Here is a 26,174-nt window from a genome sequence, read left to right on the forward strand (position 1 = left end):
CCTCAAGCCAGTTAAGGATTGCTTGCCAAATTGGTTTAGTTTCTCTACATGCGAAGAAAAGGTGCTAAATACTTTCCTCTTCTTCCTTGCATAAACTGCATACACTATCCTGAATCATTCCAAACCACACAAGCCTATCTTTTGTTGCTAGCTTCCCTTGACACACTAACCACAGGGAAATAACAGTTTTTGGCCTAGCACAATTCCTCCTCATCAAAAATCTCCAAGGCACTAAGTTAACTTCCTGCAGAAGGGCCTCATACATCAACTTCATCGAAAATTTATTACTTTGCATATGCTTCTCCCATATTTGAGGGTATAACTCAATGTTACCCTTGTATCTCAGTACAGTTTGGGCACCTAGTTTAATACTTGAACATAACTATATATCTATTTTACCTAAATTTTATTTATTAAAAAAGATATTTGTGAAATTTTCAAATAAATAATTAATCATACTATAAAGGGTTAATACCTATTTTCACCCTTGTCATATGGGCTTGGTTTGAAAAATCCCCCTGCCAAATAAAAGTTGGAAGAATGGCCTCAACAAATTTCAAAAGTTTCATTTTGGCCCTTTATCAGGCCACATCATCAAAAAGTCTGATGTGGCAGTGATTTTTTTAACTTTTTAATGAATGGAATTTCCACATCATATATTCAGCCAGTGCAATGACATTAATACCCTTAGTTATCCAGCTTTTCATATTTCTAACAATCATATCAATTAACAATATATTAATCAATTTAATAAACAAAAATTAAAATAAAAAGAAATTAAAAGAGGATTAGGGTACTGAAACAAAATCACGTTCTTCTTCCTTCTCATAAACAGAGGACGGAGAAATCAGCCACCTCTTTTTCGATCGAAATCCGACGACTCGCTGTCGTCTTTCTCTCATTCTCCGCTAAACTCTCTTCTTCCTCATGGAACCGCGGCGGATCCTCTCTTCTTCCTCTTCGATTTTCGTTCACTTCTCTTTTTTGGAATTGATTTCTAATTTTTTCAACAGTGAGATTGGGAGGGTTATTATTGGTGTAAAGTTGAAGGTTAGAGTGGTATGATGATTAAAGACGTTTTTGTGGTGTTTTGTGTTTAGAAAGAAAAATCAGAAAAGTGAAGGTTTGTTGTTTGAGGTTATGTTGTAGGTGGTTGAAAGGAAGTTGATGTGTAGTTGTGAGTTAAAGTTGTTGTTATAGGTGGAGTAGAAACGGTTTGGTTGAGCAGAGGTTGTGGTGGTTACCTGAGAAATGAGTGTTGTTTCGGTCGGTTTTGTGTAGGAACAAGGAAGAAAATGATGTGAGTTCTGAAGAGAAATTTGGAAATGGATTTGAGGTTTGTTTGGTTATTGTGATCGGAAGAAGTTATTTGATTTTGTTATGGTGGTGATGTTGAAAGAAGGAGGAGGTGGTATCGGTTTTGTTATGGTTGTTTTCACGATTTCGTTGGCTTGGTTACATGATGAAAGTTGTTGTAACACTGTTGTTGCAAGTTATGAACGATTATGATGATGGTGGTTGTGTGTGAGATGTGATGAAGGTGAGGGAAATTTGTTTTGCATTTTGATTATAGAGAGTGAAATAAGGTAAGGTGATTTTGAGCGAACAAAGATGATGAAAGGTGATATGTTGGTGAAATGATTCTGATTGGTGGATAACTAATAAGGGTATTAATGTCATTGCAATGGCTGAATATATGATGTGGAAATTCCATTTATTAAAAAGTTAAAGAGTGAAGATCCATTTTGGTCCCTCACAAAATTCACACAACCCAAATTAGTCCCTAACAAAAAAATGGACTCGATTTAATTCCTTACAAAATTTAACCGGACCATATTAGTCCTTATGTTAATATTTTTACCAAATCGTTTTTTTTCATACTTTTAAACCGTGACTGGACTGCCACGTTGGCTTTTATTTTTTATTTTTCATTTTTTAAAATACTAAATTAATTTTTAATTATAATTTCATTTTTAAACAACTCTGAATTAATAATATCAAAAAAGCCAAAAAAAAATTTATATGGAATTGAACCTATGACCTTTAATCAATATCTTAAGTCCTTACCACTAGTCCAATGTATATTCATGACAAATAATCCTTATAATTTTTAGAAATATTAAATAATGTAAAATTTAAAACAAAACAAAAAAGTTAAAATTTGTACCAACTGGGTCTCAAATTCAAATTCGTTCAAGTTAAATAATAGTCACTTTCAACTATACAAGTCAATTTATATTGTTAATATTATTAATAATGAATACTTAAGTTAATAATTCAGAACAAATATTTACTTATTTCTAATAACAAAAAATAAATATTTACTAATTTTAAATAATACAAAAATTTGAAAATAAAACTAATAAAATATAAATCCTAAATAAAATTAATCAAATAAAAATAAATATATTAATATTTAATTGAATTACTACTAAATTAATTGATTACTATTTAGTTTGTATTAACTAAATAATTTTAAAAATTAATTGATTTTTTAATTTAAATTTATTAAATATTTTAATAATTAGTTGAATTACTATTAAACTAATTAATTATTAATTTGAATTAAATTGAAATAAATAAATATTTATTTGTGTGTTATTTAATTTCAATTACATATAATTTAATTTATCTCTAATTGATTAAATATATTGAGGTTTTACATTTAATAAATTTTATTTTTAAATTGGTGTATTATTTAAAATTAGTAAATCAAAGAGGTTCGAAACCCCATTGATATAAATTTTATAATTTTTGTTTTAAATTCATAATTATTTAATATTATTAAAAATCTTGAAAATTATTTTTTATGAATGCATATTAGCCTAGTGGTAAAGACTTAAGATATTGTTTAATAGTATTGAGTTCGATTCCTTATAAAAAAACAATTTTGTCTTTTTGATATTATTAAATCAGAATTGTTTAAAAATTAAATTATAATTAAAAATTAATTTAATACTTAAAAAATGAAAATAAAAAATAAAAGTCAACGTGACAGTCCAGTCACGGTTTAAAAATATAAAAAAACCGATTTGATAAAAATATTAACAGAAGGACTAATATGGTCCGGTTAATTTTGTAAGGGATTAAATCGAGTCCTTTTTTTTGTGAGGGACTAATTTGGGTTGTGTGATTTTTGTGAGGGACCAAAATAGGTCTTCACTCAAAGTTAAAAAAAACATTGTCACATCAGACTTTTTGATGATGTGGCCTGATAAAGGGTTAAAATGAAACTTTTAAAATTTATTGAGGCAATTCTTACAACATTTTTTTTACAGGAGAATTTTTCATATCAAACCCATATGGCACGAGTAAAAATGCAATCGTAATGACCGTTGCCTAATAGAATGATACCTCACCGCTCGGCTACTTATACATCTCATTAAGTTATGCTTTCGCTTTCATATATTACTAATTACTTTATTTTGAGGCCTAATTAATAATAAAAAAATGAGGCCCAAGACAATGGCTTGCTTGCCTTGCCCTTGGGGCTGGGTTTGCTTGGAGTTAGGACTGATTTCACGTTATCATTGATGCAAGTTTTTGGAAAAAGAAACTAATCCTTAACGATGATGAGAGGGGGTGAAGGACTAGATCAACAATAACTTCTTCGCCATTGTTATTAAAATAATTTTTGACTATTAAAGTTGCAGTTAACCGGAGTTGAAATATGGTTAGATCAACCATAACTAAATTTACTATGTTTTACCGTTTCTTAATTTTGCATTTGTGCAATTTTTTTATTTTTTTCAATTTTAACTAAGTGACAGGTTAACCACAACCAAATGTTATTCCTTACCTGAAAAAGATCAACGGTAATATAAATGACTACAAAAATAACTTACAAACTAGTAATTTATTGTAAAAGAGTCAAATTGAAAATTTAAAAATCCCAATGTATTTTGAATTGAAAAAACATAACGTATTAATTGATGGTGGTCCTGTCTATTAATCAAAAGAGTATGACAAAAGAGGTATGGAAAAAAAAAAGATATGTTTATTAGTGTTATTCTTTGGATATTAGTAAAACTTACCCAATAATTAGCTTTAGTAAACCTCTCTGTTCTATTTTGCTTGATTCACCTGTTCTCAATTTTGTTATTAATGAGGGACGAATAAAATTCAGAGGCAATCTCCAATATCATAAAAAATCAAAGTTGTTTTTGTCTTCTGAGATGGTTCATATATCCCATGGTAGTAAACAATTTTGACAGACTCATCACAGTAAACACCTGATAATGGTTACTTAATTTAGTGTACTTAGTGTTACAATGGAAAGGTTATAATATATTATAAATGTTCACAACAAAGCCAGATAGTCAAAAACTTATGTGGCAGTGGCACACTATATTCATGTAGATACAAACGGGGAAAATAACTTTTACCTCATGAATTTTAATGTGCGTAATGTAGTGATGTGGTATTAGATTGAGATTTATGCGAAAGATTGCATATTTATTTACAGTGTGTCACATTAAGTCTTCTAACATAAGAAATTAATAGAGAAACCACTTTGGCCAACATATTACAATTTAAGAAAATCATTTAATATGTATCTTGCAGAATTTAGAGAATGTGTTGATCAACTTATAGTTTTGATCTCGAGACCTCAATAGAAACCAAACCATAATTCAGTCAAAAAAAGAGATTTACTTGAAGATGTATATTTACACAGATGTGCAAAAAATTTCAAACATTTAGACTTAAATTTTACACTCAACTATTGTTCTTTTTTTTCTTCCAAAATATTAGTCTTCACAAAGCAACAGGTCAAAATGATACGGAGATCATTACTCTGCAATCCTTTCCAATCCCATTCTAGTAAATCCACAAAAACAAGCCAAATCTGCTGCAGAGACTCCACTCACATAGTCAATGGAGCGGGCTAACAAAGGTAGTAGGGACTTATTATTCACTATTACAATGCATATTTCTATGCAAAGAACCAAACCTTGATGAAGATTGCCAGACCTATTTGCAAGAAAAAGGCGGCAATAATTGCCACTGAAAAATCGTTGCCTTCAATGTAAGCTTTTAAGTTTAAGGCAACAAAGCTAGCTGACGCAACACCAGTAAGGAGTGTTATGATCCACCGAAGAATCTCAACTGGAATTATCAACAAAAACTGAAAGTATCCCAAGTAATATAAATTAGATAGCAACACCAAATGGAATTGTGGTATAATATTTTACAGTAAAAGCAATTAACGATTTCCCACATTGGAGAAAGCAGAAACTTACCGAAGAGAAGATGAAAATGGAAAGAGAATATCCCCACATGCACCAAAACCTTATAAGGCTAGCCTTTGAACCCATATACTGAAGGAAGAAATAGTATGCCATTGGGACCACTAGTGCATAACCATAGATAGACCATGCAGCCGTACTCATATAGCTAACATCAAAGGTCCATGAGGTTCCGCTATCTGCATGTTTTTGCATAAGGAATGTGGCAAGATTTCCAAGTGAGGCAAGTACAAAAATCAATGTCGTTGAGATCCATATGAGCCCGTATCTATAATAACATAAAAGAATCACACTATTAGTATTTAATAGTGATTAACATGCAGAATCTTTTATTCAAAAAAAAAAACATGCAGAATCTATGCATTTTGGAAGAAAAGTTAAAATCAGATCCTTAAAAAAAACTCCCACATTAAAATTTGTAACTCTATTTTGAATATAGAAAGTATAGAAGCATCAAGAGTAAAACAAACAGAACGCACAAATCAGGGTTGGCATCTATCTTGCTGAAAAAGTCTCCACCAACTGGATTGAAGGAACTTATCAATCTTGTCATAACAGCATCTGTATCTACATCGAAATACTGTGAATAAGAAGAGACACTAAAGAATCCCCTCCAGTTGTTTGATGGCTGTTGTTCAAAGGCTTCTGCATGGATAAACACGCCAGAAATTAATGAATGGCGTTATTATGTCAACAAATGACAATGAAAATACAAATGGCAGCTATTTACAAGTCCGGTCACAGATTCAAATCAACAGGGGTGTGAATCATGGTCAAAAATGAAACTACACTCAAGATTATTAAAAATCAATAGAAACAAAACAATAGGATGAACTGTTAGAACCTTGACACTTGAGATACGCAATTACTAACGGAATAATGCGACTAGTGTGTCAATGTCATTCACAGAGTATGTTTGCATTTAATGCCACTGAACATGGAAGCCAGGAAGATACTACTAGTACTCAGTTGCACACTTCCATGGTTTCAAAAATGAAACTAAAGTGCATATAATACACGATGAAATTGTATAAAATATCTCAAAGTTGTAAATGTTGGTTTGTTTTAACAAGAGGCAACTGATATGTCATATTGGGAAATAAATAAGAAAACAAGAAAAAATATATAAACAAAAACTGAAATTAATAAATATATCAGCCAACTTATCAGTGCAAGTGTAAAGAGAAAATTAAAGTTTATTTGATTAAGAGACTGCATAAAGGGTTCGTCTTCAAGTACAAGGAAAACGGTCAAAATATAAATTGGCTTGATAGAATATTATTAGGGTTGAGAAATGAAGTAATAAATTATACAATGGAACATACTAAGACATCCCATAATAAATCAGTTCTACTTCATGCTGGCTCTAAAACCCGAAATAACAAGGCAAAAAATGAAGAGAGTTAAGGAAGCATACTTGGAAGTATGAAAACAGCTAGTAAAACATATATTGGATTACAAGAGAAACAAATTAAAGAGATATCACATCATAATTGGTTTTATAATTCTCCGATTACAAACCAGTAAAAACTGAAATGAAAATGGAAAGAAATTCAGACGATGCAGCACATGAAAATTTGTTATCAGTTTTATGTGAAGAAAAAAAGTATATGCTTGAATTCTATAACTAAGTCAATCATTTCTAAGATTACCAACAACTTAACAAAGGATAAATCTTCTCCGTACCAGTCATCAATCAATTCATTACAAAGTAATATAGTGTATCTACAATTCAGTATCTGTCAACATGAAACCACCATGGAAATACATGTTGTCAAATAAAAAACTAAAATAATGACATTGATAACATACCAGTAGGAACGCCAGGATTTTGATGTCCTTCTCGTCCTCTATCTCCTCCATTGGTAACTGGAGGGAATATTTGCATATTTACATCAGGGACTATATATATGTTTATAAGAAACAATAGACATTCATTGTAAAGAAGCAAAAATTCAATGCCATAATTTCTTACCCACATGTTTGGTAGTCTTATCTTCTTCAACTATGACAGCCTGAAACCGAACAGAAAACACACAAAAGCCACGGTATTTAAACAAGTTGGAATATCTATTTAGGTCATGTTTGGAAAACTCAACAATCAAAATATTTTCATATAGCTAGAAGTTGTTCTCATAAGCCACAATGAAGAGTTTATCAAAATAAACTGTCATAAGTTGTTTTCATAAATTATAAATTATTTCAAAGAGTCTTACAAATGCTTATGCTAATAGATAAAATCTAATAGATAAAATCAAATAAGTCAATCCAAACATACCCAAAAATAACTCATAACTCGTCATTAACAAGAAAAAACCACAGCAATAAATTGTATCATCAACACCTCTGAAAAAAGAGGTGTTTGTGCCAGTGTGCGTGTCCGAAACCGACACTAATTACGTTTAATCTATACATTTTTCAAATTATTCTTAGTGGCGACGTGTCAGTGTAAGTGTCGTGTTTCCGGTATCCGTGCTTCACTAGTAACTCAGATCAATCTAATTTTTTTTTTTTTGGCTTTATACCACCGGTTTAGTCCGGTTCGGGGGCGAGTTCTGGCATCAAGTGGTTCCATCCCCCTCCCGATCGCAGTTGCGGGGGATCGAACCGTGGTTCTCCCTACCAAGTCCAGCGCCAATCACCACTGGACCAACTAACGATTGGTCAGATCAATCTAATTTTAATTATACAAATTAATTATACACCAATTCACTTTCATAAATAACCTAGATCAATTTAATGTTCAAAGATTAATCAAAATCAAAACCACATTTAATCACAAAATTCGAAAATCAACTTCTACTACCACTTAATCGACAAACGTATTTACTAATCTTTCAATTCTACAAACACAAATTCCTCAACCATTTCCACAATCTCATTCAATTTTTCATCGGCAAAACTTCAAAACTCAACTACTTAACCAAAACACAAGATCGATTGTATAAACTACATAATCGAACATGCAAGAACAAACTAAAGCAATTAAAAAATCGAAGGAAAAAAATCTTACCGGAACTGAACCGAGCAAGTGGCTAGTAGGGAGACCAGTGTAAGAAGTCTCCTCCATGGAAAAGAATCCAATGCGAATGAATCGGAGTTGCTCAGAGAAGCATTGGAAGTTTCAGAATCGGAATCGGAATCGGAGAAGGCAAAACCTAGATAGCAGAAGAAGAAGAAGAGAAAAGAACGAAACTGTATCTTTTGTGTAGTTCAGAAAGAACGTGAAGAAAAGGTTGCAATTAAAATAAAATGGTTTCTGGTTCAGTGTATTGTACCCCACCTTCGTTTTCAATTCAACTCCACGGAGAGCACACGCCTTGCCTTTATTACCTTTTTATTTTTTATTTTTATTTTAAAGAAAAGAAAATCTCAATCCAATTTCTTAATCACCTGACAAAATTTTAATTATGTCTCTTATTTTTTAGATGTATTTTTAGAAGCATTTCTTTTTTTTTTAAAATGGTTTCTTTTCCTAGGTGCATTCACAAAAGCATTTTAAACTAGTGTATAAAGACAAAAACTACAAATAAATTCAGTTCAGAAATTGTTCCGTATGTACATTTACGAAATGGCTTAGCGCCATAATATTTTGTAGATGTACCTACGGAAGCATCTGATATAGTTTGAACCAGCATGGTCACTCCCCCATTGTTACATTTCTTCTTCAACACTCACTCTCACCACCCTAAAAAACCCTACTTCATCAATAGCGTTTTCACTCCAAAGCTTTAATTTTTTGGTGCAACAAATCAAATGGAGCAAGAGAAGACTGAATTTAAGGTAAATATTCATCTTTATCTATTGCATTGCTCACATTATGCATCAATTTTATGTTAAAAAAAGTTATGTTGCTTCTGTAGGTACATCTACGTAACGTGTTGAAGATGAACATGTTCCGTAGGTGCATCTACGGAAGGTATTTAGGTTGTTTTTTTTCAACAGTTTGTAATTTTGTGTTATTTCTGTTATTGGTTACGAATAGGTATGGTGCACCCCGATAATATCTCAATAGAATTAGTTTCTTTAGTACATGTTTCTCCGATTGTTGAAGGGGTAGTCATAAAGGCAGTAGATGTCGGTGGTGACTTTAATAAGAAGCAAGAGTTTGATGATCGGGAAAGCATGCTCACATAGATTCGTAGGAATGCAACCTGACCTTGGTTTTGATGCGGTAATAGGAAGATCAGATAATGGTACGGCTGGAAGAAACGCATTCATAACAATGTTGTACGAAAGAAGCGGGAAATACCATCATCCTCTAGGAAGTTTAAAAGAGACGACACGGGTACTAGAAAATGCGAGTGTCCGTTTAAAATCCGTGATTACATGGTGGCTAGCAAGAAATGGAGATTTAGTGTTATTTGTGGTTTGCATAACCATGACATGTGTGGAAAATTACAAGGACATCCTAGTGTATGTCGACTCAAACCGAAAGAGAAGACACGTATTAATGACATGTCCTTGAATCTTGTTCAATTGAAAAATATACTTGCCACATTGAAATGGAAAGAACCCGACAACATATCAAATATAAGGAAAGTGTATAACATCTAGTACCGCAGTAATAAGGCGGTTAGGGGAGATAAAAGTGAGATGCAACAACTGTTAAAGATGTTGGATGATAACAAATATGTGTCGCGGTACAGAACTTGCGACGAAGGGGTTACGGTCCAAGATATTTTTGGACTCATCCGGATTTGATAAATTTGTTCAACACTTTCCCGACAGTGCTCCTTCTTGATTCTACCTACAAGACCAACAAGTATCGACTTCCTTTATTTGAGATGGTAGGTGTTACATCCACCAAGAAGATATACGCCGTTGGTTTTACTTTTTTGGAGTGTGAAAAAGAAGATAATTTTAGGTGGACATTAGAGGTGTGTCGGTTGCTTTTGAAGGAACAAATCGAGATGCCCAAGGCAATTGTTACGGACCGCGATATCGGTTTGATGAATGCGGTGACAAGGGTATTTCCTTCTTCTAATGCATTAATTTTTCGATATCACATAACATGTAATGTGAGAAGTAAGGTTAAACCCGCAGTCGGGACGAAACAAGTCGAAATCGAAGGTGGAAAATCGGTGAAGCCCGGTGTGATTGTTGAACAAATAATGGATGCATAGACTCGTATTGCAAATTCTTCCACCAAAGAATGATACGTTGATTTTGTCTTTCAATTTCGAAAAGTATGTGAAAAGTATCTGGATTTATTGAAATATGTTGAAAGCACCATTCTTGATAAGGTGAAAGAGAAGTTTGTGTGTGCGTGGACTGATGATGTCCGACACCTTGGGAATACAACCACCAATAGACTTGAATCGGCATATGCTAGTTTGAAATTTTGGTTGGCTAATGGCAAGGGTGACTTGTGTCGAGATTGGGATATCGTAAATCTCATGATCAAAAACAAACATAATGAGATACAAACCACATTTGGTCTGAACATTACAGTGTTGAAACATCAATTTAGGGACAACATTCTTTATTCTCAATTGATCGACAATGTGTCTCGGGCCGAGTTAAACTATATTTTTCACGAGGTCAAACGAGGTGAAACTGTCGGTTTTGATAGTGTAAAGTGTGGTTGCACTATTAGTAGAATGTATGGTCTCCCGTGTGCATGTGTTATTGCTAAAAAAGCGAGACTAGGCGAGACAATAAGAATGGACGAAGTTATCCCTCATTGGAAAAGACTTAGTTTTAATGATGATGGTTGTGTCGAAGGAGAAAAATCGAATATCTCTACTACTTCCGAATTGGAATCGATACAAGAGAGGTTTTTGAAGGCCGATGACAACATGAAACTCCACATCAAAGAACAATTGCGGAAGATTGGATATCCTGAAACAAGCGACGTGAAACCACTGTCTCAACCGATTAAGACAAAGAGTCCTCCGAAGAAATTGAAGCCTACACCGAATGACAACAGTCAAAATATTTTCATATAGCTAGAAGCTGTTCTCATAAGCAACAATGAAGAGTTTATCAAAATAAAATGTGATAAGTTGTTTTCATAAATTATAAATTATTTCAAAGAGTCTTACAAAGGTTTATGATCAATACAACCAATATTAACCAATTTCCCTAAAACCTAACATTCCACAGCCTAAACATAACTCAATGGATACAAACAACATGTTCAATATATATATATATATATATATATATATATATATATATATATATATATATATATATATATATATATATATATATATATATATATATATATATATATATATATATATATATATCAATTTCATATCTAAAATTACGATTTCTAAATAATCTACATAAGTTACAATTAAAATGTAGAACAACATATTAACTTAATTTCATCTATTCAAAATACATCAGAAATTATATTTAATTTTGCACACAAAATTAAATAACTTGTTCCAACAAATTTTAAGATATAAATATTCATGACAATTATGATTTTATAGTAATCATAACAACAAACTGTTATAAAATTTTATAACAATTATAATTAGATTGATGGGATATTATTTTATAGCAAATTGTTATATATAAGATTTGTACTAACTCTATCCTACCATAAAAAATTACATCATAACTTTTTAAATCTCATTTCAACCTTATTTTTAATTAGAATATATCATGGTGTCTTTTCTATACTATCTACATAATTATATTAAGATGAAACCTTTTAGTTTGAAATTAAGTCAAACCATCAACTTTTGTTTGATATTTATACCTTTATAATACTAAAAATAAATTAAAATACATAATACGCAAATTATTTACAGCATACCTTTATGAATTAGGAAAGAATAATTTCTAGTTATATTAAAAAATTAAATTTTTTTCTAGCTGACGGGCTACCCATGGCCCATACGGGCCGGCCCATATTTTTTAGGGTCGGGCTTAAAAAGGCCCGGATGTAAATGGGCTCGAAAAATAAGGCCCAAGCCCTAATTATTTTCGAGCCTGATGGGCTGGCCCATGGGCTTCGGCCCATTTTGAAAGCTCTACCCGAGAGTGGTAGAAGTTCTATGCATCGACCTGAAGGAGGCTATGCGTCGACGCACAACATGCAATTTTTGAAAAATATTCTGAAGGTCATAACTTTTGATCCGTTTGTCCGATTTTGGTGTCGTTTCGAGCATAGCGAAGCTAATTAAATGATTTATACAATAAAATGATGTTTTGATTTGTGACTCGATTTTATATTAAAACTCTCGATTTTAATTAGTGGTTATAGTTTATGCGTACAGGTACAATGGTGAATGTTTTATCTGTTATGATGTCGTGATTGTAACTAGTGGTTGATATACATATATTGACGATGTGAAATATGTGTTTGTTATGGTTGAGGATAACATAAAATGCGTGTGGCTATTGATTGTTGTGTTGGTTGATGAATATGACATCTGGTTGATTAATATTGATGATGAGCATGTTATGGTTGATGCATGCATTTCATAATCATTATGTGGCTGATCCTTGACGATGGTGGATCAGTGGTAGTTAATTCCCATTGTATGGAATTAGTGAGTGGGTGTTGCCGTATCCTTGACGATGGTGGATCGGTGAGATGGGTTATCCCATGTTTGGTACCACATGCATGTAGTTGCAATGCATTAGGCTACTTGTGTTATTATAACATGAATGGAAGATTGTCCAATATTATAATATGTGTTGATTATGTATTTGTTGTGACTAATTGTGTTGTTGTGAATCTGATTGTAACTGTAATTGGGTGAATAATATGTGATTGATATTTTATTATCTATATCTTATAACATTGGTTAAATGTGAATGAGACTCACCCTTACTGTTGTTATTTTTTAGATTGAGGAGTAACTTTTGTACTTGGTGAGGATTAGCTCGTCAAGTAATCCGTTAGAGTCAGTTGGGTCCGTGTCACGCTCTGGTCGTGTAACACTGGGGACGTTATTTAGAGTTACTTGATAAACTCTTTTCATTGGGTGTTTTGTTTATGGTGGTATTTTGAGTCTATGACTCTGGTTGTTTCATTATTCAGATGTTAAAGATATTTTCCGCTGTGTTAACCTGGATAATTTTGGTTTAACGTTCTCTTTTATGGCATGACATGAGTACTGTTTTAATTATTTGGAAGTTGTAATGCCCTTTTCATGTTTTACTCTGATTATTATTAAATTTTCTGCGGGGTTTTAGAAGGTTGTTAGAAATCTATTCATTTTTCAAATTATTATTAGTGGCGACGTGTTAGTGTGAGTGTCATGTTTCTGGTGTCTGTGCTTCACTAGTAACTCATATCAATCTAATTTTAATTATACAAATTAATTATACACCAATTCACTTTCATAAATAAACTAGATCAATTTAATGTTCAAAGACTAATCAAAATCAAAACCACATTTAACTTCAAAAATCAACTTCTACTACCACTTAATCGAGAAACGTATTTGCTAATCTTTCAATTCTACAAACACAAATTCCTCTAACCATTTCCACAATTTCATTCAATTTTTCATCATCAAAACTTCAAAACTCAACTACTTAACCAAAAACAAGATCGATTACATAAACTACATAATTGAACATGCAAGAACAAACTAAAGCAATTAACCAAATCAAAGAAAAAAATCTTACCGGAACTGAATCGAGCAAGTGGCTAGTAGGGAGACCAGTGTAAGAAGTCTCCTCCATGGAAAAGAATCCAATGCAAATGAATCGGAGTTGCTCAGCGAAGCATTGGAAGTTTCAGAATCGAAGAAAGCAAAACCTAGATAGCAGAAGAAGAAGAAGAAGAAGAAGAACGAAACTGTATCTTTTTTGTAGTTCAGAAAGAACGTGACGAAAAGGTTGCAATTAAAATAAAATGGTTTCTGGTTCAGTGTATTGTATTGTACCCCACCTTTGTTTTCAATTCAAATCCGCGGGGAGCACACGCCTTGCCTTTATTACCTTTTTCTTTATTGAGAATATCTCATTACACCCCCTTCTTGATTCTCTTAGGCATCTGATGAAATTTCAATTTTGCTTCTGTTTCATCGGCATCCACCTGGCCGAGGACCTAGGGCCCGAGGAGAATATCAGGTAAAAAATGACAGCCTCTCTGAATAACTGACCTTGTTCAAAGAAAGGATGACAAAGTTCACATTTGTGGAGGTTAAACATGTCCTCCGAAAACATAATGTTCGAAAAGATATCTTGTCCAAACTCGCAAGCACGAAGAAGAAAGGAGGAAACAACTCTGTCATCCAGGAAATACTCCCCAAACCAAGCATCGAGAAGCCCTTCATGTTCCTCGACGTGAATGCAATCGGGGACATCAACTGTTGAATGACCCTTGTCTACAACTTCCTCGCCAAGGAAAAACTGCCTTCCGACCCAAAGGAGACTAACATGGTCAGAAGCAAAGCCTGCCTCTACATCTTGGTTGAAAACAAGTTGTATAGACGAGGATCCTCCATCCCTTTCCTCAAATGCATCGAGGAATCCAAGATCACTCACGTCCTGTGCAAAATCCACGAAGGCATCAACGCCCATCATCTCTCGGGGGTAGATCCCTAGCCCGAAAGGCCTTACGAACGGGATATTATCGGTCAACCATGCAGCTCAACGCGAAGGAACACATGAAGAATGCAAAAAATGCCAACACCACATGGACATGCACTTGGCACCTCCCAATAAGCTCAAGAACATGTCGTCCCTGTGGCCCTTTGCATGGTGGGACATGGACATCTTCGGACCATCCGTGGTAGGATCCAACCAAAACAAGTACCTCATAGTAGGGGTAGACTACTTTACAAAGTGGATAGAAGCTGAGGCACTGACCAAAATCACAGCTCAAAACATCCTCTGCTTCTACAATAAAAAAATTCTTGCTCGCTTCGGTATCCCCCAAACAATTGTCACCAACAACGAGACATAGTTCATGGACAGAAACTTCTAGGAGTTCGTCTCCAAACTTGGCATCATAACACACTTCGCGTCCGTTGAGCACCATAAAACAAACAGGCAGGCTGAAGCAGCGAACAAAGTTATCCTACGTGGCCTCAAGCAAAGGTTGGACGAGATCAAAAACAGGTGGGTCGAGGAGCTCCACATCGTGCTCTAGGCCTACCGTACAACCCTCATTCGATAATCGGGGAGACTCCATTCCGGCTTGCCTACGGAACCAAACCGTGATACCCATCGAGATACACGATCCTTCCAGACGGATTGAAGCTCCACTGGACAAGAAGAAAATCACGGGGCACTAAGAGATGAGCTCGACCTAGGCGAAGAGATCCGCTCAAGGGCATCCCTTCAAGAGGCCTCGCTTAAACAAAAAATCACCATAAGGCACGACGCCAAAGTCATACGAAGAGACTTAGAGGTCAGAAGCCTTGTCTTGAGAAGAAATCACAAAGATTCTCTCGAAGGAAAACTCGCCGCAAAGTGGGAAGGCTCCTACAGCGTCCGAGCAAAGACGGAGAACAGGGCCTACTACCTTGAACGCCTTGACGGGGAAGAACTCGCTCGACCATAGAACATCGAGAAGCTGAAGCAATATTACAACTAAGTGCCACAAACTGTCGGTGTGCCCGACTCTACAACTAACACGACATCGCCCGACCACGTATTTGTGCCTAGGTACAAGCACAACATTACAAATTGAGACAAAAGGAAAATTTCCGCTTAAGGAACGAGCAAATCCTCTGCCAACGGGGAAAACTCAATCGAGCCCCACCGTCGTCGTACCACGTTGGCAAAACACCTAGCTCGCGATTGGTCGTTCACTCCGAGGGACTCATGTCACAAACGGGTTTTGAACTCCTCCCCTTGCCCTAAAAACAACTCTAGTTGCTCGACTGGCTCCCCACACCGTCGAACTCATATACTGTCGAGTAGACCCCAAATACTTCACAACTATTATTTATCAGGTATGTTTTCGAATATACATATCCGTATAAACCTCACGTATTTAAAAGTAATAATCAGTGACCTTTTCAGATATTCATCTTCAAAGTCACCCTTTTTGTAAAAAAAATTGGGATTTAACCGGAGATACATATCTAAAAAGTAACATGATGACATGATAAGGTTTCTAAGGTCCAAAGTGACCCAATAGTTGTATAAATATGGTGTCTCTCAACCAATTTTTTCTACACAACACACAAAAACCAGATAATGAATGCATATCCCCACCTTTCATTTGTGTATTTCAATGGCGAGAAGCCACTACTTCCATTTAGGGTCACCGAGAAAACACCTCTCACAGATCTGAAGTTCAAACTGAATACTCTCCTGCACTTTTCAAAAGTCGTAGAGTTATCAAGCCTGAGTATCGTTCACCCTCGTTTGACAGCGAAGGAAAGATACATTTCACCAACTTTGAACTGAAGATAGATGAAGATTTAAAGGTTATGTGGAAAATTTTTCATCGTTATGAATCAAAGGGTCTAATTGAAGTGGGTGTGAGGATTCAAAGAATAGTCGAGGATATAATCATTACGTTGCAACGTCCCATTTAAAACAATATGTAATGTTGAATTTTTTTAATAGCTATCTATGTAATGTCGAGTGTTTTAATTTAATATTAAGTTGGTGTTGGTTTTCAATTTGGTCATATTATCATATTTATGATTTTTTATTGTGTTTTAGTATCAGGTCATTTTCGGATAAACATTTCCAAAATATATCTTTGCAAATATATCTCTGAATTTAATTTTGATCAAATGAAAAATTGAGCATTCGGAGATATATTTTCAAAAATAAAAAACAATTTTGACATTTCTCCATATGCTTTAAAAAAACACATTGAACAAGAAATAAAGGAATGAAACATAATTAAATTTAATTAAATAAATAATTAAAATTAAAATAAAGTAAAGACTAAATTCGATGAAAAGGATAAAGAAAGATGAAAATGTAATGAATAAAAATTTAAAGAGTTAAAGTGTGTTTTTGTCATATTAAAGTATAATTCAATAAACTCGTTATTTTTAATACAATATAAATATTTTTAATACAATATAAATGTAAAATATAACATAACCTTTTCTAAATGTGAGACGCTATCCAACGTGGTTCACGTGATGATGCCCTGGTCTATTGTGTGATTTGTTGGTCGAGTTTGGGCTCAATAACACGCCAGGTTGTAAGTGAGCAAATTTAAAAATGCTGAACCACAATATAAATGTAAAATATAACATAACCTTTTCTAAATGTGAGACGCTATCCAACGTGGTTCACGTGATGATGCCCTGGTCTATTGTGTGATTTGTTGGTCGAGTTTGGGCTCAATAACACGCCAGGTTGTAAGTGAGCAAATTTAAAAATGCTGAACCACAATATAAATGTAAAATATAACATAACCTTTTCTAAATGTGAGACGCTATCCAACGTGGTTCACGTGATGATGCCCTGGTCTATTGTGTGATTTGTTGGTCGAGTTTGGGCTCAATAACACGCCAGGTTGTAAGTGAGCAAATTTAAAAATGCTGAACCGAAAAAAATGTCTGAGCCCGGGTTCGAACCGGGGACCTCTAGTGTGTGAGACTAGCGTGATAACCAACTACACCACCCAGACAACTTGTTAAATTTTCAAGGTTTTAATTGGTATTGAAAGACGCAACGTTTAAATCATTCCAGGTATAAATCAGACGCAATAATTTAGTTGAAAAACATTACATGACAATATTAACAAATGCTATTATTATTATTATTATTGTTATTATTATATGGTTTATATTGTTTTGTTAAGAGAATGCTAATATATTGTCCGTAACAAAAATCTATTGTGATTTATATTTAATACAGAGAAAAATAAGGCGTAGGAAAAGTTGCATGAAAAAAAAAGTGGAAAATCTCTTTTTCTTAAATCTTTTACATACTACAAGTATTGTCTTTTTTAATGTCAATAGTGTCATTTTCAACCTCGTATAAGTAAAAATAAATAAAATAAAAGTGTTAAAATTTGAGGGAATATAGCTTTGTTTTTTATTTTCCTGAAACTTTGAAGTTTGTTTTTTGTATTTTAACTCAATATCTTTGATGTTTGTAACTTTTAGAGTAAGATTTTTCTTCTTCTTCTTGTCATCTTCTTGATCACATGCAAGTCTTTTAAGTTCCATCTCACGTTTCTACGATTTATCAAAAAGAGTAGTCAAGTCTATATGGATGACAAATCTTTAGATTCAGAAATCATAGTGACTTTGGATCGCCAACTATGGTTTAAACATCTAAGGACTCTTATAATCAAGTCCTTGTTTTGAAAATATTTTTCAAGAGTTCTCATGTGATTAACTATGTGAACAAAACGTTTTCGCATGTCATAAATATTTTCTTCAGGTTTCATTCTGAAGAGTTCATATTCATGAGTTAGTGTGTCCATCCTTGCTCTTTTTACCTCAATTGCACCTTCATGGGTAATTTGAAGGGCGTCCCATCATTTTCTTAGCAATATTCAATGAGAGATACGTAAGAACTCATCAATTCAAAGAGCGGTGGTGATGATAGTGTCGCTGCATGAAAAATACCTAAGTGTATCGTACTCTCGAAATACAACAGAGTTGCCACCGAACATTATTTATTCCAAACGAAAAGGAAAAATATTGATAAAACTCACGAAAGAAAAAGAAAAATGGTCGTCGCAACCAATAGCGGGCTCGGGAGTCGGTTATGCAAGAGGAATGTATTAGCATCCTTCACATTCATTGTACTCAACGTGACCTATTTAGTTAGTCTTGCGAAAGAATGTTAGCATGATGTTTATTTGCGATCTACTAATTATTATGCGAGAAAAGTGAGAAGATATGTTTATGGTTTTTTATTATTGTGTATGACAAGACTTTGGATCTCGCTCCTACGTATCTCCATGTGCGATAGAGAACTCAGGGCTACGTAGTTCTAGGTGTCGAATGTTTATGGGTTGGTCGATTTTAGAGAAAGATTCTCAGGTCGCATTTGAACGAAAAACATTGCTGCCCAACACATGGATAATTGAACATTTGCATCACTTCAAGAATGGCTGAATTAATCCAGATCAATACATATTTTTGCCATCATCACATTTGAGCGAGAAATGCTTGATATTCTCATGTGGAACCGCTGTTTACATCGTCGCGGAATAGACGGAGCGTCTTTCGTTTATGAAAAGGTTTTGAACTTGAAAGTCAAAAGGAAAAAGGTTTGAATGTGTTGAAATTAATTTTAAGGGATATGAGTATTTTAATAGTCAAGCTATACGACTAGTATTCAAGCACTTAGGAAAAGGTAGGACATATGTCTAGCTCGTCTATTTAATTCATTTATTGAAGATGTCCAGCTCGTCTGTTTAATCCGTTTATTGAAAATGAGTGAGACGAGTTTGTTCATAACTCTTTAATAATAGATGAGTATCAAATAGCCAAGCTATACAACTAGTATTCAGATACTCGTGAGAAAAGTAGGACATACATCCAGCTCGCTCATTTACCGTTTGTGGATTTAAATTAAACTCGCTTAATTATTGTATTTTAATTGGATCGTGATTATTCGAATGGTAAAGCTATACAATTAGTATCCGAAATAATCTAGGAAAATGTAGGATACACGTTCAGCTCGTCCATTCAATCTGTTTATTAGGAAAAAGATTTGAAAGTGACTTGACGTTGGATCAAGTACTAATTATTTTGAAATGATTTGAATGAATGGAGGAAAGACACTTGTTGTTGGATCAGGCATTCACGTTGAGTTCAATTGAATTTAACTAGAAAATAGTTTCACGTTGGATCCAACATTTTTATTTTGAAAAGATTAATTTTAGGATGTCAAGTTACTTAATTAAATCGATTGAATTAATCAAGAAGAATGGCAATATTTAGCGAAATTAATTAATTAAATTTGATTTAGTTAGGGCTTATGTTCATTACAATATAGAGAGCAACACGATATGAAGAAGAACAAGAAAAAGTTGGAAGAAATACCAAATCAGATAAGAGACTTTCTTCGATGATAATTCCGTTTAGGCTCCCAATTCCGGTACGCTCCTCTCCTTCTTTTGTATTTCTTTGTCCTCTACCTTCTTCTCTTTTTCTTCTGGATTCTCTTTGATTTTCCTTGCGCCTGGTGTTGTGTTGTTTGTTGTTATTGCTCAGGTTTGGTTTCTCTGTGTGCGGGTTTAATGATTGAGCTTTTTGTGTAAAAATTGGAGGAAGTTTTTGGAACTATTCTTGCAGAGTTTTGAAGCGTTTCTTCCTCCTTTAATGACGTAGTTTAGGCTTCACTTTATAGTGATGAGAGTGAAAATTCTCAGTGTGATTTGGAGGGAATGAGAGGAATTAAGTGAAAAAGTTTGTTCAATTTGGAGGGAAGAACTTGTTGAATCCGTGTGAAATTTTGGTGTAAATGATGTGAGCCATTGATTAAGTTTATAAGAAAGGTGAGGATGAAATTGAAATTATGTTTTTGTTTTGAAATGCAACTTGCGATGTAATGTGAAATTTGAATTGGTTTTGTAGTGAAATGCAAGTTTAGAATTTGAAATGCAAAAATGAAATTGTAGATTGTCATGTGAGCTTGTTGTAAAACTTTGAAGTGAAATGTGAACATTTGAAATGTTTTATTTGGTTTTATTTTGAAATTAAGTTTCCTACTGTCATGAGAATCAAGTTGAAATTGTGCATTTGGTTGACTTTGTTTGTATCTACTGCAAAATGTGAACTGTGAATGTATATGTGGTCCATGTTAAACAAACTTAGCTTGGCTTGGGATTTGAAACATGGCTTGAATAAACACTTGAAAAATTGCTTGACAATGTCATGAAAATTGTCTTGAGAATGCTATAAGAATTGGCTAAAAAAAGACTTGAAAGTGGCTTAACAAAATTACGAGAAAGACTTGAAAAAATGGCTTGACAAAATGACATGGTAATGGCTCAACAAAATTAGATGAAAAAGCGTATCCATCTTGTCTTGTAAGTCCCTTGGCTGAGACAAATCCTTTTCGGTCTACCTTGTCAATCCTTATGTTGGGGTAAACCATATCCATCTTGTCTTGTAAGTCCTTTGGCTGATACAAATATTTTTTTGATCTACCTTGTAAATCCCTTGGTTGGGGTAAACCATATCCATCTTGTCTTGTAAGTCTCTTAGCTAGGACAAATCCTTTTCGATCTACCATGTAAATCCCTTGGTTGAGGTAAACTTTCCACTTATCTTATAAGTCCCTTGGATGAGGCAAACTGTCCATTCCACCTTGTAAAATCCCTTAGTGGGGGTGAACTATATCCACCCTTCTTGATAAATCCCTTGGTATAGGAAGTCTTTTTCCAATTTACCTTATAAAGCCTAGCACTCTCTCCCTGTTTTAAAATGGTTTTGTATTGTTAAAGCTCAACCCCTTTTAAATCAACCTTGGTTTTGTATTGTTAAAGCTCAACCACCACTTTTTTAAATCACCCTTGCCTTGTATTGTTAAAGCTTGACACTTGTTAAAACTTGTTAAAGTTTAACATTTTTAAAACCCGTTGAGTATTGTTAAAGCTCAACACCCAAAAAGATTTTGCCACTTGGCTCTTTATTTTCCTTTTAAGAGGAACAACAAATGCTCTAATTTTCCTATTGCACTTAAGGGGTATGCAGGCACAAGATGCGATGTCTTGCCGAACACACTTTTAATAAAATTTCTTTTCTCATCATCCCACACTATTTTAACAAAAACACAAAAGCAGTTTATAATAATAATAACAAATATATTTTCCAAGAGGTTCCTGTAGAGTACTACGGATGTGAGGGGTGTTAATACATTCCCCTTGCATTATTAACCCCCGAACGTAAGATCTCTGTCTTTTTATTAGTTTTGTTTTAAAACCTTTTATGGGTTTTATTTTGCTCTTTTTTCCATTTCCTTCGGAAATAATAAAGTGCGGTGACGACTTTCACTATAATACGAGCTGTGTCAATCCAATGGCTTTAGTCTCAATTTTTTTTACCGCTACAGAAGGTACCACATTACGTTGTGGATGGGTGTTGCCCGCATATCCTTAGCAAGATAGTCATTCACAAAAACGGTTTCTTCTTAGAGGACAAATTAGGGGTCCTCCAATATTTAATTATCCTCCACCACGGACGTGCTAGGACTTCGTCCGCCGCACTCTCGATGCGAAGAGTAATTAAATAGGGGCATCTGTCATACCCTACATTTTCCCACCTTTCATATGCTTTTAAGTGCTTTTTTATTTTGAATAAATGAGATAGCACAGTTGGTAAAAGAATATGTGTAAGGAGCTTAAGTATAAGGTTGTGTGTTCAAGTCCCATTGGACTACTTTTTTGTATTTTATTTTCTTTTTGTGTGTTTCCATTAAAAAGGGTAAAAATGTGATTTTTCTATTAATTATTTTTTTTTTATTTAGGGGTATTTTAAAAATTTATATTTTATATATTTAAATCTTAATTTTTATGCACTAAATAGAAAAAAAAATCCAAAAATTGAAAAGATATCTTCCCAAATCAGTCACTCTCCGTATCAAATCATGCACCTGGTCACCAAATCATCCAGATACACAATCTTGATCACCAAGACTTAGATCAGATCTCAACCTCTAAAAATCTTGCATAAAATATATGAATCTCATTTAATTCTAAATCCTAAAATTCATCTATATAAAGGCAAAACTTTTACATTCTCAGATTATCCACAATACATAAAAAATCAACATTCTAAAAAATTGTTGCTCTTCACACTGAAGAACAACAACACTAAAACCCTAAAAGCCTCCATCAATCGAAACACAGATTTCGCATCGAAGAAGGAAAAGAGAAATGGAAGGAAGAAACTGGTATTGGTCACGACACCCTGGGTTGGTAGCTATGATTACTTTTATACGTCTTGTTGAAATAGCATAGGGTTTTGGCTATTCTCAAGGGAAACCTTAAAAAGACAAGGGTTTTTGGGAAACCTTTAGAGTTATCTAAGGGAACTGGGGAATTAGGAAACACTTATTTACACATTGGGTTTGAGTTATTCATATATTGAAGGTTAAAGAGGTTGGGAAACACTCGGGTAGAAAATATGGTTAACTTTTTGGCGCTTTCAAGGCTGTTCTTAAGAACGTGAACGCAAATGATATTTTATTGTAACTCATCTGTAATATCTTGTAACAAATTTCTGAGTATAAATTGGAGAGCTGTTCTCTCCTCCAGAGTAGATCGTTTGATTGAACCGGGTAAAAAAACCTTCGTCTTTTTCTCGCCTTATTCTGTTATATAATCTGTGTACGAATTAATATCGTTGTAGACCATTTATTTTGGTTTCTATTATTCTTTGCCTCACAAATCGATATTGAATTTCGTCGTAATTCACAACAAGATTCATAACAAGTGGTGCGGTGAGCGTGAAGAAAAGAGGTATTGTTTACAAGTGAGCACCATAGTTAGATGGGAGATCGAGAAATTTTCCGGTAACAACGACTTTGGGTTGTAAAAATTTAAGAAGAAAGAAATTTTAATTCACGAGAAGTGTATTGATGCTTTAAAGAGTGAAGCATTGGTGTCTGCAGGGCTTACACATATATAGAAGACCAACATGTTGGATAAGGCCAGGAGTGCCATTATCTTGTGCCTCGGGGATAAAGTTCTAAGAGAAGTCGCTAGGGAGAAAACTGTGGTTTCTATGTGGGCAAAACTTGAATCATTGTATATGAAAAAGTATTTGGCTCACAGTTGTATCTGAAACAACAACTCTATTAATTTTGAATGGTGGAGAACAAATCCATAGTTGAGTAGCTTACAAAATTTCACAAGATTATCGATGATCTTGAGAATATTGATGATGAGGACAAGACTTTGCTTTTGTTGAGTTCATTACCCAGATCCTTTGAGTACTTTAAGGATGTCATTCTTTATGGTAAGGAAGGTACTATTACTTTGGATGAAGTCTAGACGGCGGTGAAGTCCAAAGAATTTTCAAAGTCAAAAGATTTGAAAATTGAAGATAGTGGTGAAGGCTTAAATGTGCCAAGAGGAGGAGGTGAGCGTAAAGGGGTGTCCAAAGCAAAGAGGTCTGACAAGTCAAAGGTAAAATGTTTTAATTGTCAGAAAATCGGTCACTTTAAAAGGGATCGTCCTAAGAGAAAGGTCAATGAAGATTCTACTCAAGCTGTAGTTTCCTTGGGTGAGGAAAGTTTTGAGGATGTCGAAGCACTAGTAGTATCGAGTTTGAAAACTGAAGATAGTTGGGTCATTGACTCAGGTTGCTCTTATCACATGTGTCCAAGAATATAATACTTTGAAACTTTGAAGATGGTATAAGATGGAGTAGTTCGCCTTGGTGATAATAAGGCATGCAAGGTTCATGGTATTGGTACGATCAGATTTAAAATGTTTGATAACCGCGAGCTTATTCTTCTTCACAGTGTGAGGTATGTTCTAGAACTCAAGCGAAATTTGTTATCAATAAGTATGTTTGATGATCTAGGCTATTGCACTAGAGTTAAACATGAAGTGTTGAAGATTTTTCACGATGAATTGATTATTGCTAAAGGCTCTAAAATATGTGGTCTATATATTTTAGAAGATTCAAATGTTGTAATTCATTCATTGTTACCTAGTGGCGGCTTTCATGACAAGGAAGAACCATGGGATGTGAGTTTAAGGCGTTATGAGTGCCTTGAGAAAGTTTCAGAGGAGTATAATGAATTTTTCAAAAATCAAGGGATAAAAATGCATGTTACCGCTGAGTTGTTATTCAGTTCTTAGGGAAGAGCTAAGGTTAAAACAAGTTACTTGGTTGGTAGATGTTCCTGTAGAATACTTTTGATTACCTTCTAGAAGAAGATTCTGGCAAGGTCACACAGGAGTTTGTAAGTGTTTAGCTTTAGGGATTAGAGCAATGCAAGTGATGCAAGCTCAAGATAGAATGCGTCTTGCTTATCCCTCAGTCGAGAGCCCTATTTATAGCTGTTGGAGCAGTAATTGATATCATAAATGGAGGAACCTTGGATTCCCTCCATAATGAGCAAAATTCCGTAACTTCCACTGCTTGGTAGTTAAAGGATTGTAAGTCCCATAACGGCAGAGTCCTTTGTAACAACCCAGGCCCCTCGCAAGGCGCTCCCGACACTATTACCTCACAATCTTTTTTACCCCATCTCTAGTAAAGTTTTTGCCTTTTGGGGGAATCTAACCCTGTACCCTGGGGTTCAAGTACATGTCCACCATTCCCTGACGAGTACGTAGGTATAAGGGTGTAAATCTTTAGCGAGTCCTATAACCTAAAAATTAATTATTTTAGCAAAATTGAAATTCTTATTCATATTAGATTCATAATTAATTGAATTTGGTTCAATCAAGATTCAAAACCAACGTTATGAAGATTGAGATTTTCCAGTTTGAATGAGAGATCAAAATGAAAGAGTATTCATATGTAAGAGAGCAGGCCCGGGCAGTGCTACTGCACTGGGCCTCACAATCCTGGGGCCCAATTTTAAATATTACTATTAACCAATTATATAAAAAAGAAAATGAAATATTAAAAGGAATAGAAAATTAAACGGTATAATCTCTCACCTCTTTCTATTATCTCTCTTCTTCTCACTTCTCAATAAAACAACACAACACAACACAATACCAACGATAAAAAACATAAAATGAAACGTTGTTAACACCACCAATCCACCACCGTTCATTGAAACACCACGCCATAACGAAATTTTACACCGTAGTGAAACACCGCACTGTAACAAAACGCTACACCGTAACAAAACGCGAACGCAACACCACCATCTTATGGGTATGTTTTTTTCTTTAAATCTTTCAAATTCTGGTATGGTATTATTGTAAAACTAAATGAATAATATTCATAAGGTAGGATTTTGGTTGTTTTGTTTCAATAGGATTTTAGACAAAATTAAATATGGGGTTGTTGTTATTATTTTTTAATTGATTTTGTGCGGTGTTTTTAGGTGTTGTTATAGTGTGTTGAATGTTATTATTTCATAATTGAT

The 26,174-nt window shown here is 34.1% G+C and overlaps 1 protein-coding gene and 1 non-coding gene across 2 annotated transcripts; both read right to left on the reverse strand.

The window, feature by feature from the left end:
• Window positions 1-4,630: 4,630 nt before the first annotated feature.
• On the reverse strand, window positions 4,631-8,539 carry LOC131620958 (uncharacterized). The gene is made up of 6 exons (XM_058892159.1): window positions 8,260-8,539; window positions 7,222-7,261; window positions 7,059-7,115; window positions 5,726-5,891; window positions 5,241-5,514; window positions 4,631-5,125 (listed from the first exon to the last, which is right to left on the reverse strand). The coding sequence occupies exons 1-6, from the start codon at window positions 8,314-8,316 to the stop codon at window positions 4,934-4,936; spliced, it is 786 nt and encodes a 261-aa protein (XP_058748142.1). The 5' UTR covers window positions 8,317-8,539; the 3' UTR covers window positions 4,631-4,933.
• Window positions 8,540-17,704: 9,165 nt separating this feature from the next.
• TRNAV-CAC (transfer RNA valine (anticodon CAC)) lies at window positions 17,705-17,778 on the reverse strand. The gene has a single exon. It is a non-coding gene; the product is annotated as a tRNA-Val (tRNA).
• Window positions 17,779-26,174: the final 8,396 nt, after the last annotated feature.

Source organism: Vicia villosa, linkage group LG7, assembly GCF_029867415.1.
Source record: "Vicia villosa cultivar HV-30 ecotype Madison, WI linkage group LG7, Vvil1.0, whole genome shotgun sequence".
Taxonomy (NCBI): domain Eukaryota; kingdom Viridiplantae; phylum Streptophyta; class Magnoliopsida; order Fabales; family Fabaceae; genus Vicia; species Vicia villosa.

Coding starts and splice junctions, on each gene's coding strand:
- LOC131620958 (XM_058892159.1), bottom strand. CDS start 8,316: ATGGAGGAGACTTCTTACACTGGTCTCCCTACTAGCCACTTGCTCGGT. Junction 7,262..8,259: donor ACTTGCTCGGTTCAGTTCCG/GTAAGATTTTTT, acceptor GTTCGGTTTCAG/GCTGTCATAGTTGAAGAAGA. Junction 7,116..7,221: donor TAAGACTACCAAACATGTGG/GTAAGAAATTAT, acceptor TATTCCCTCCAG/TTACCAATGGAGGAGATAGA.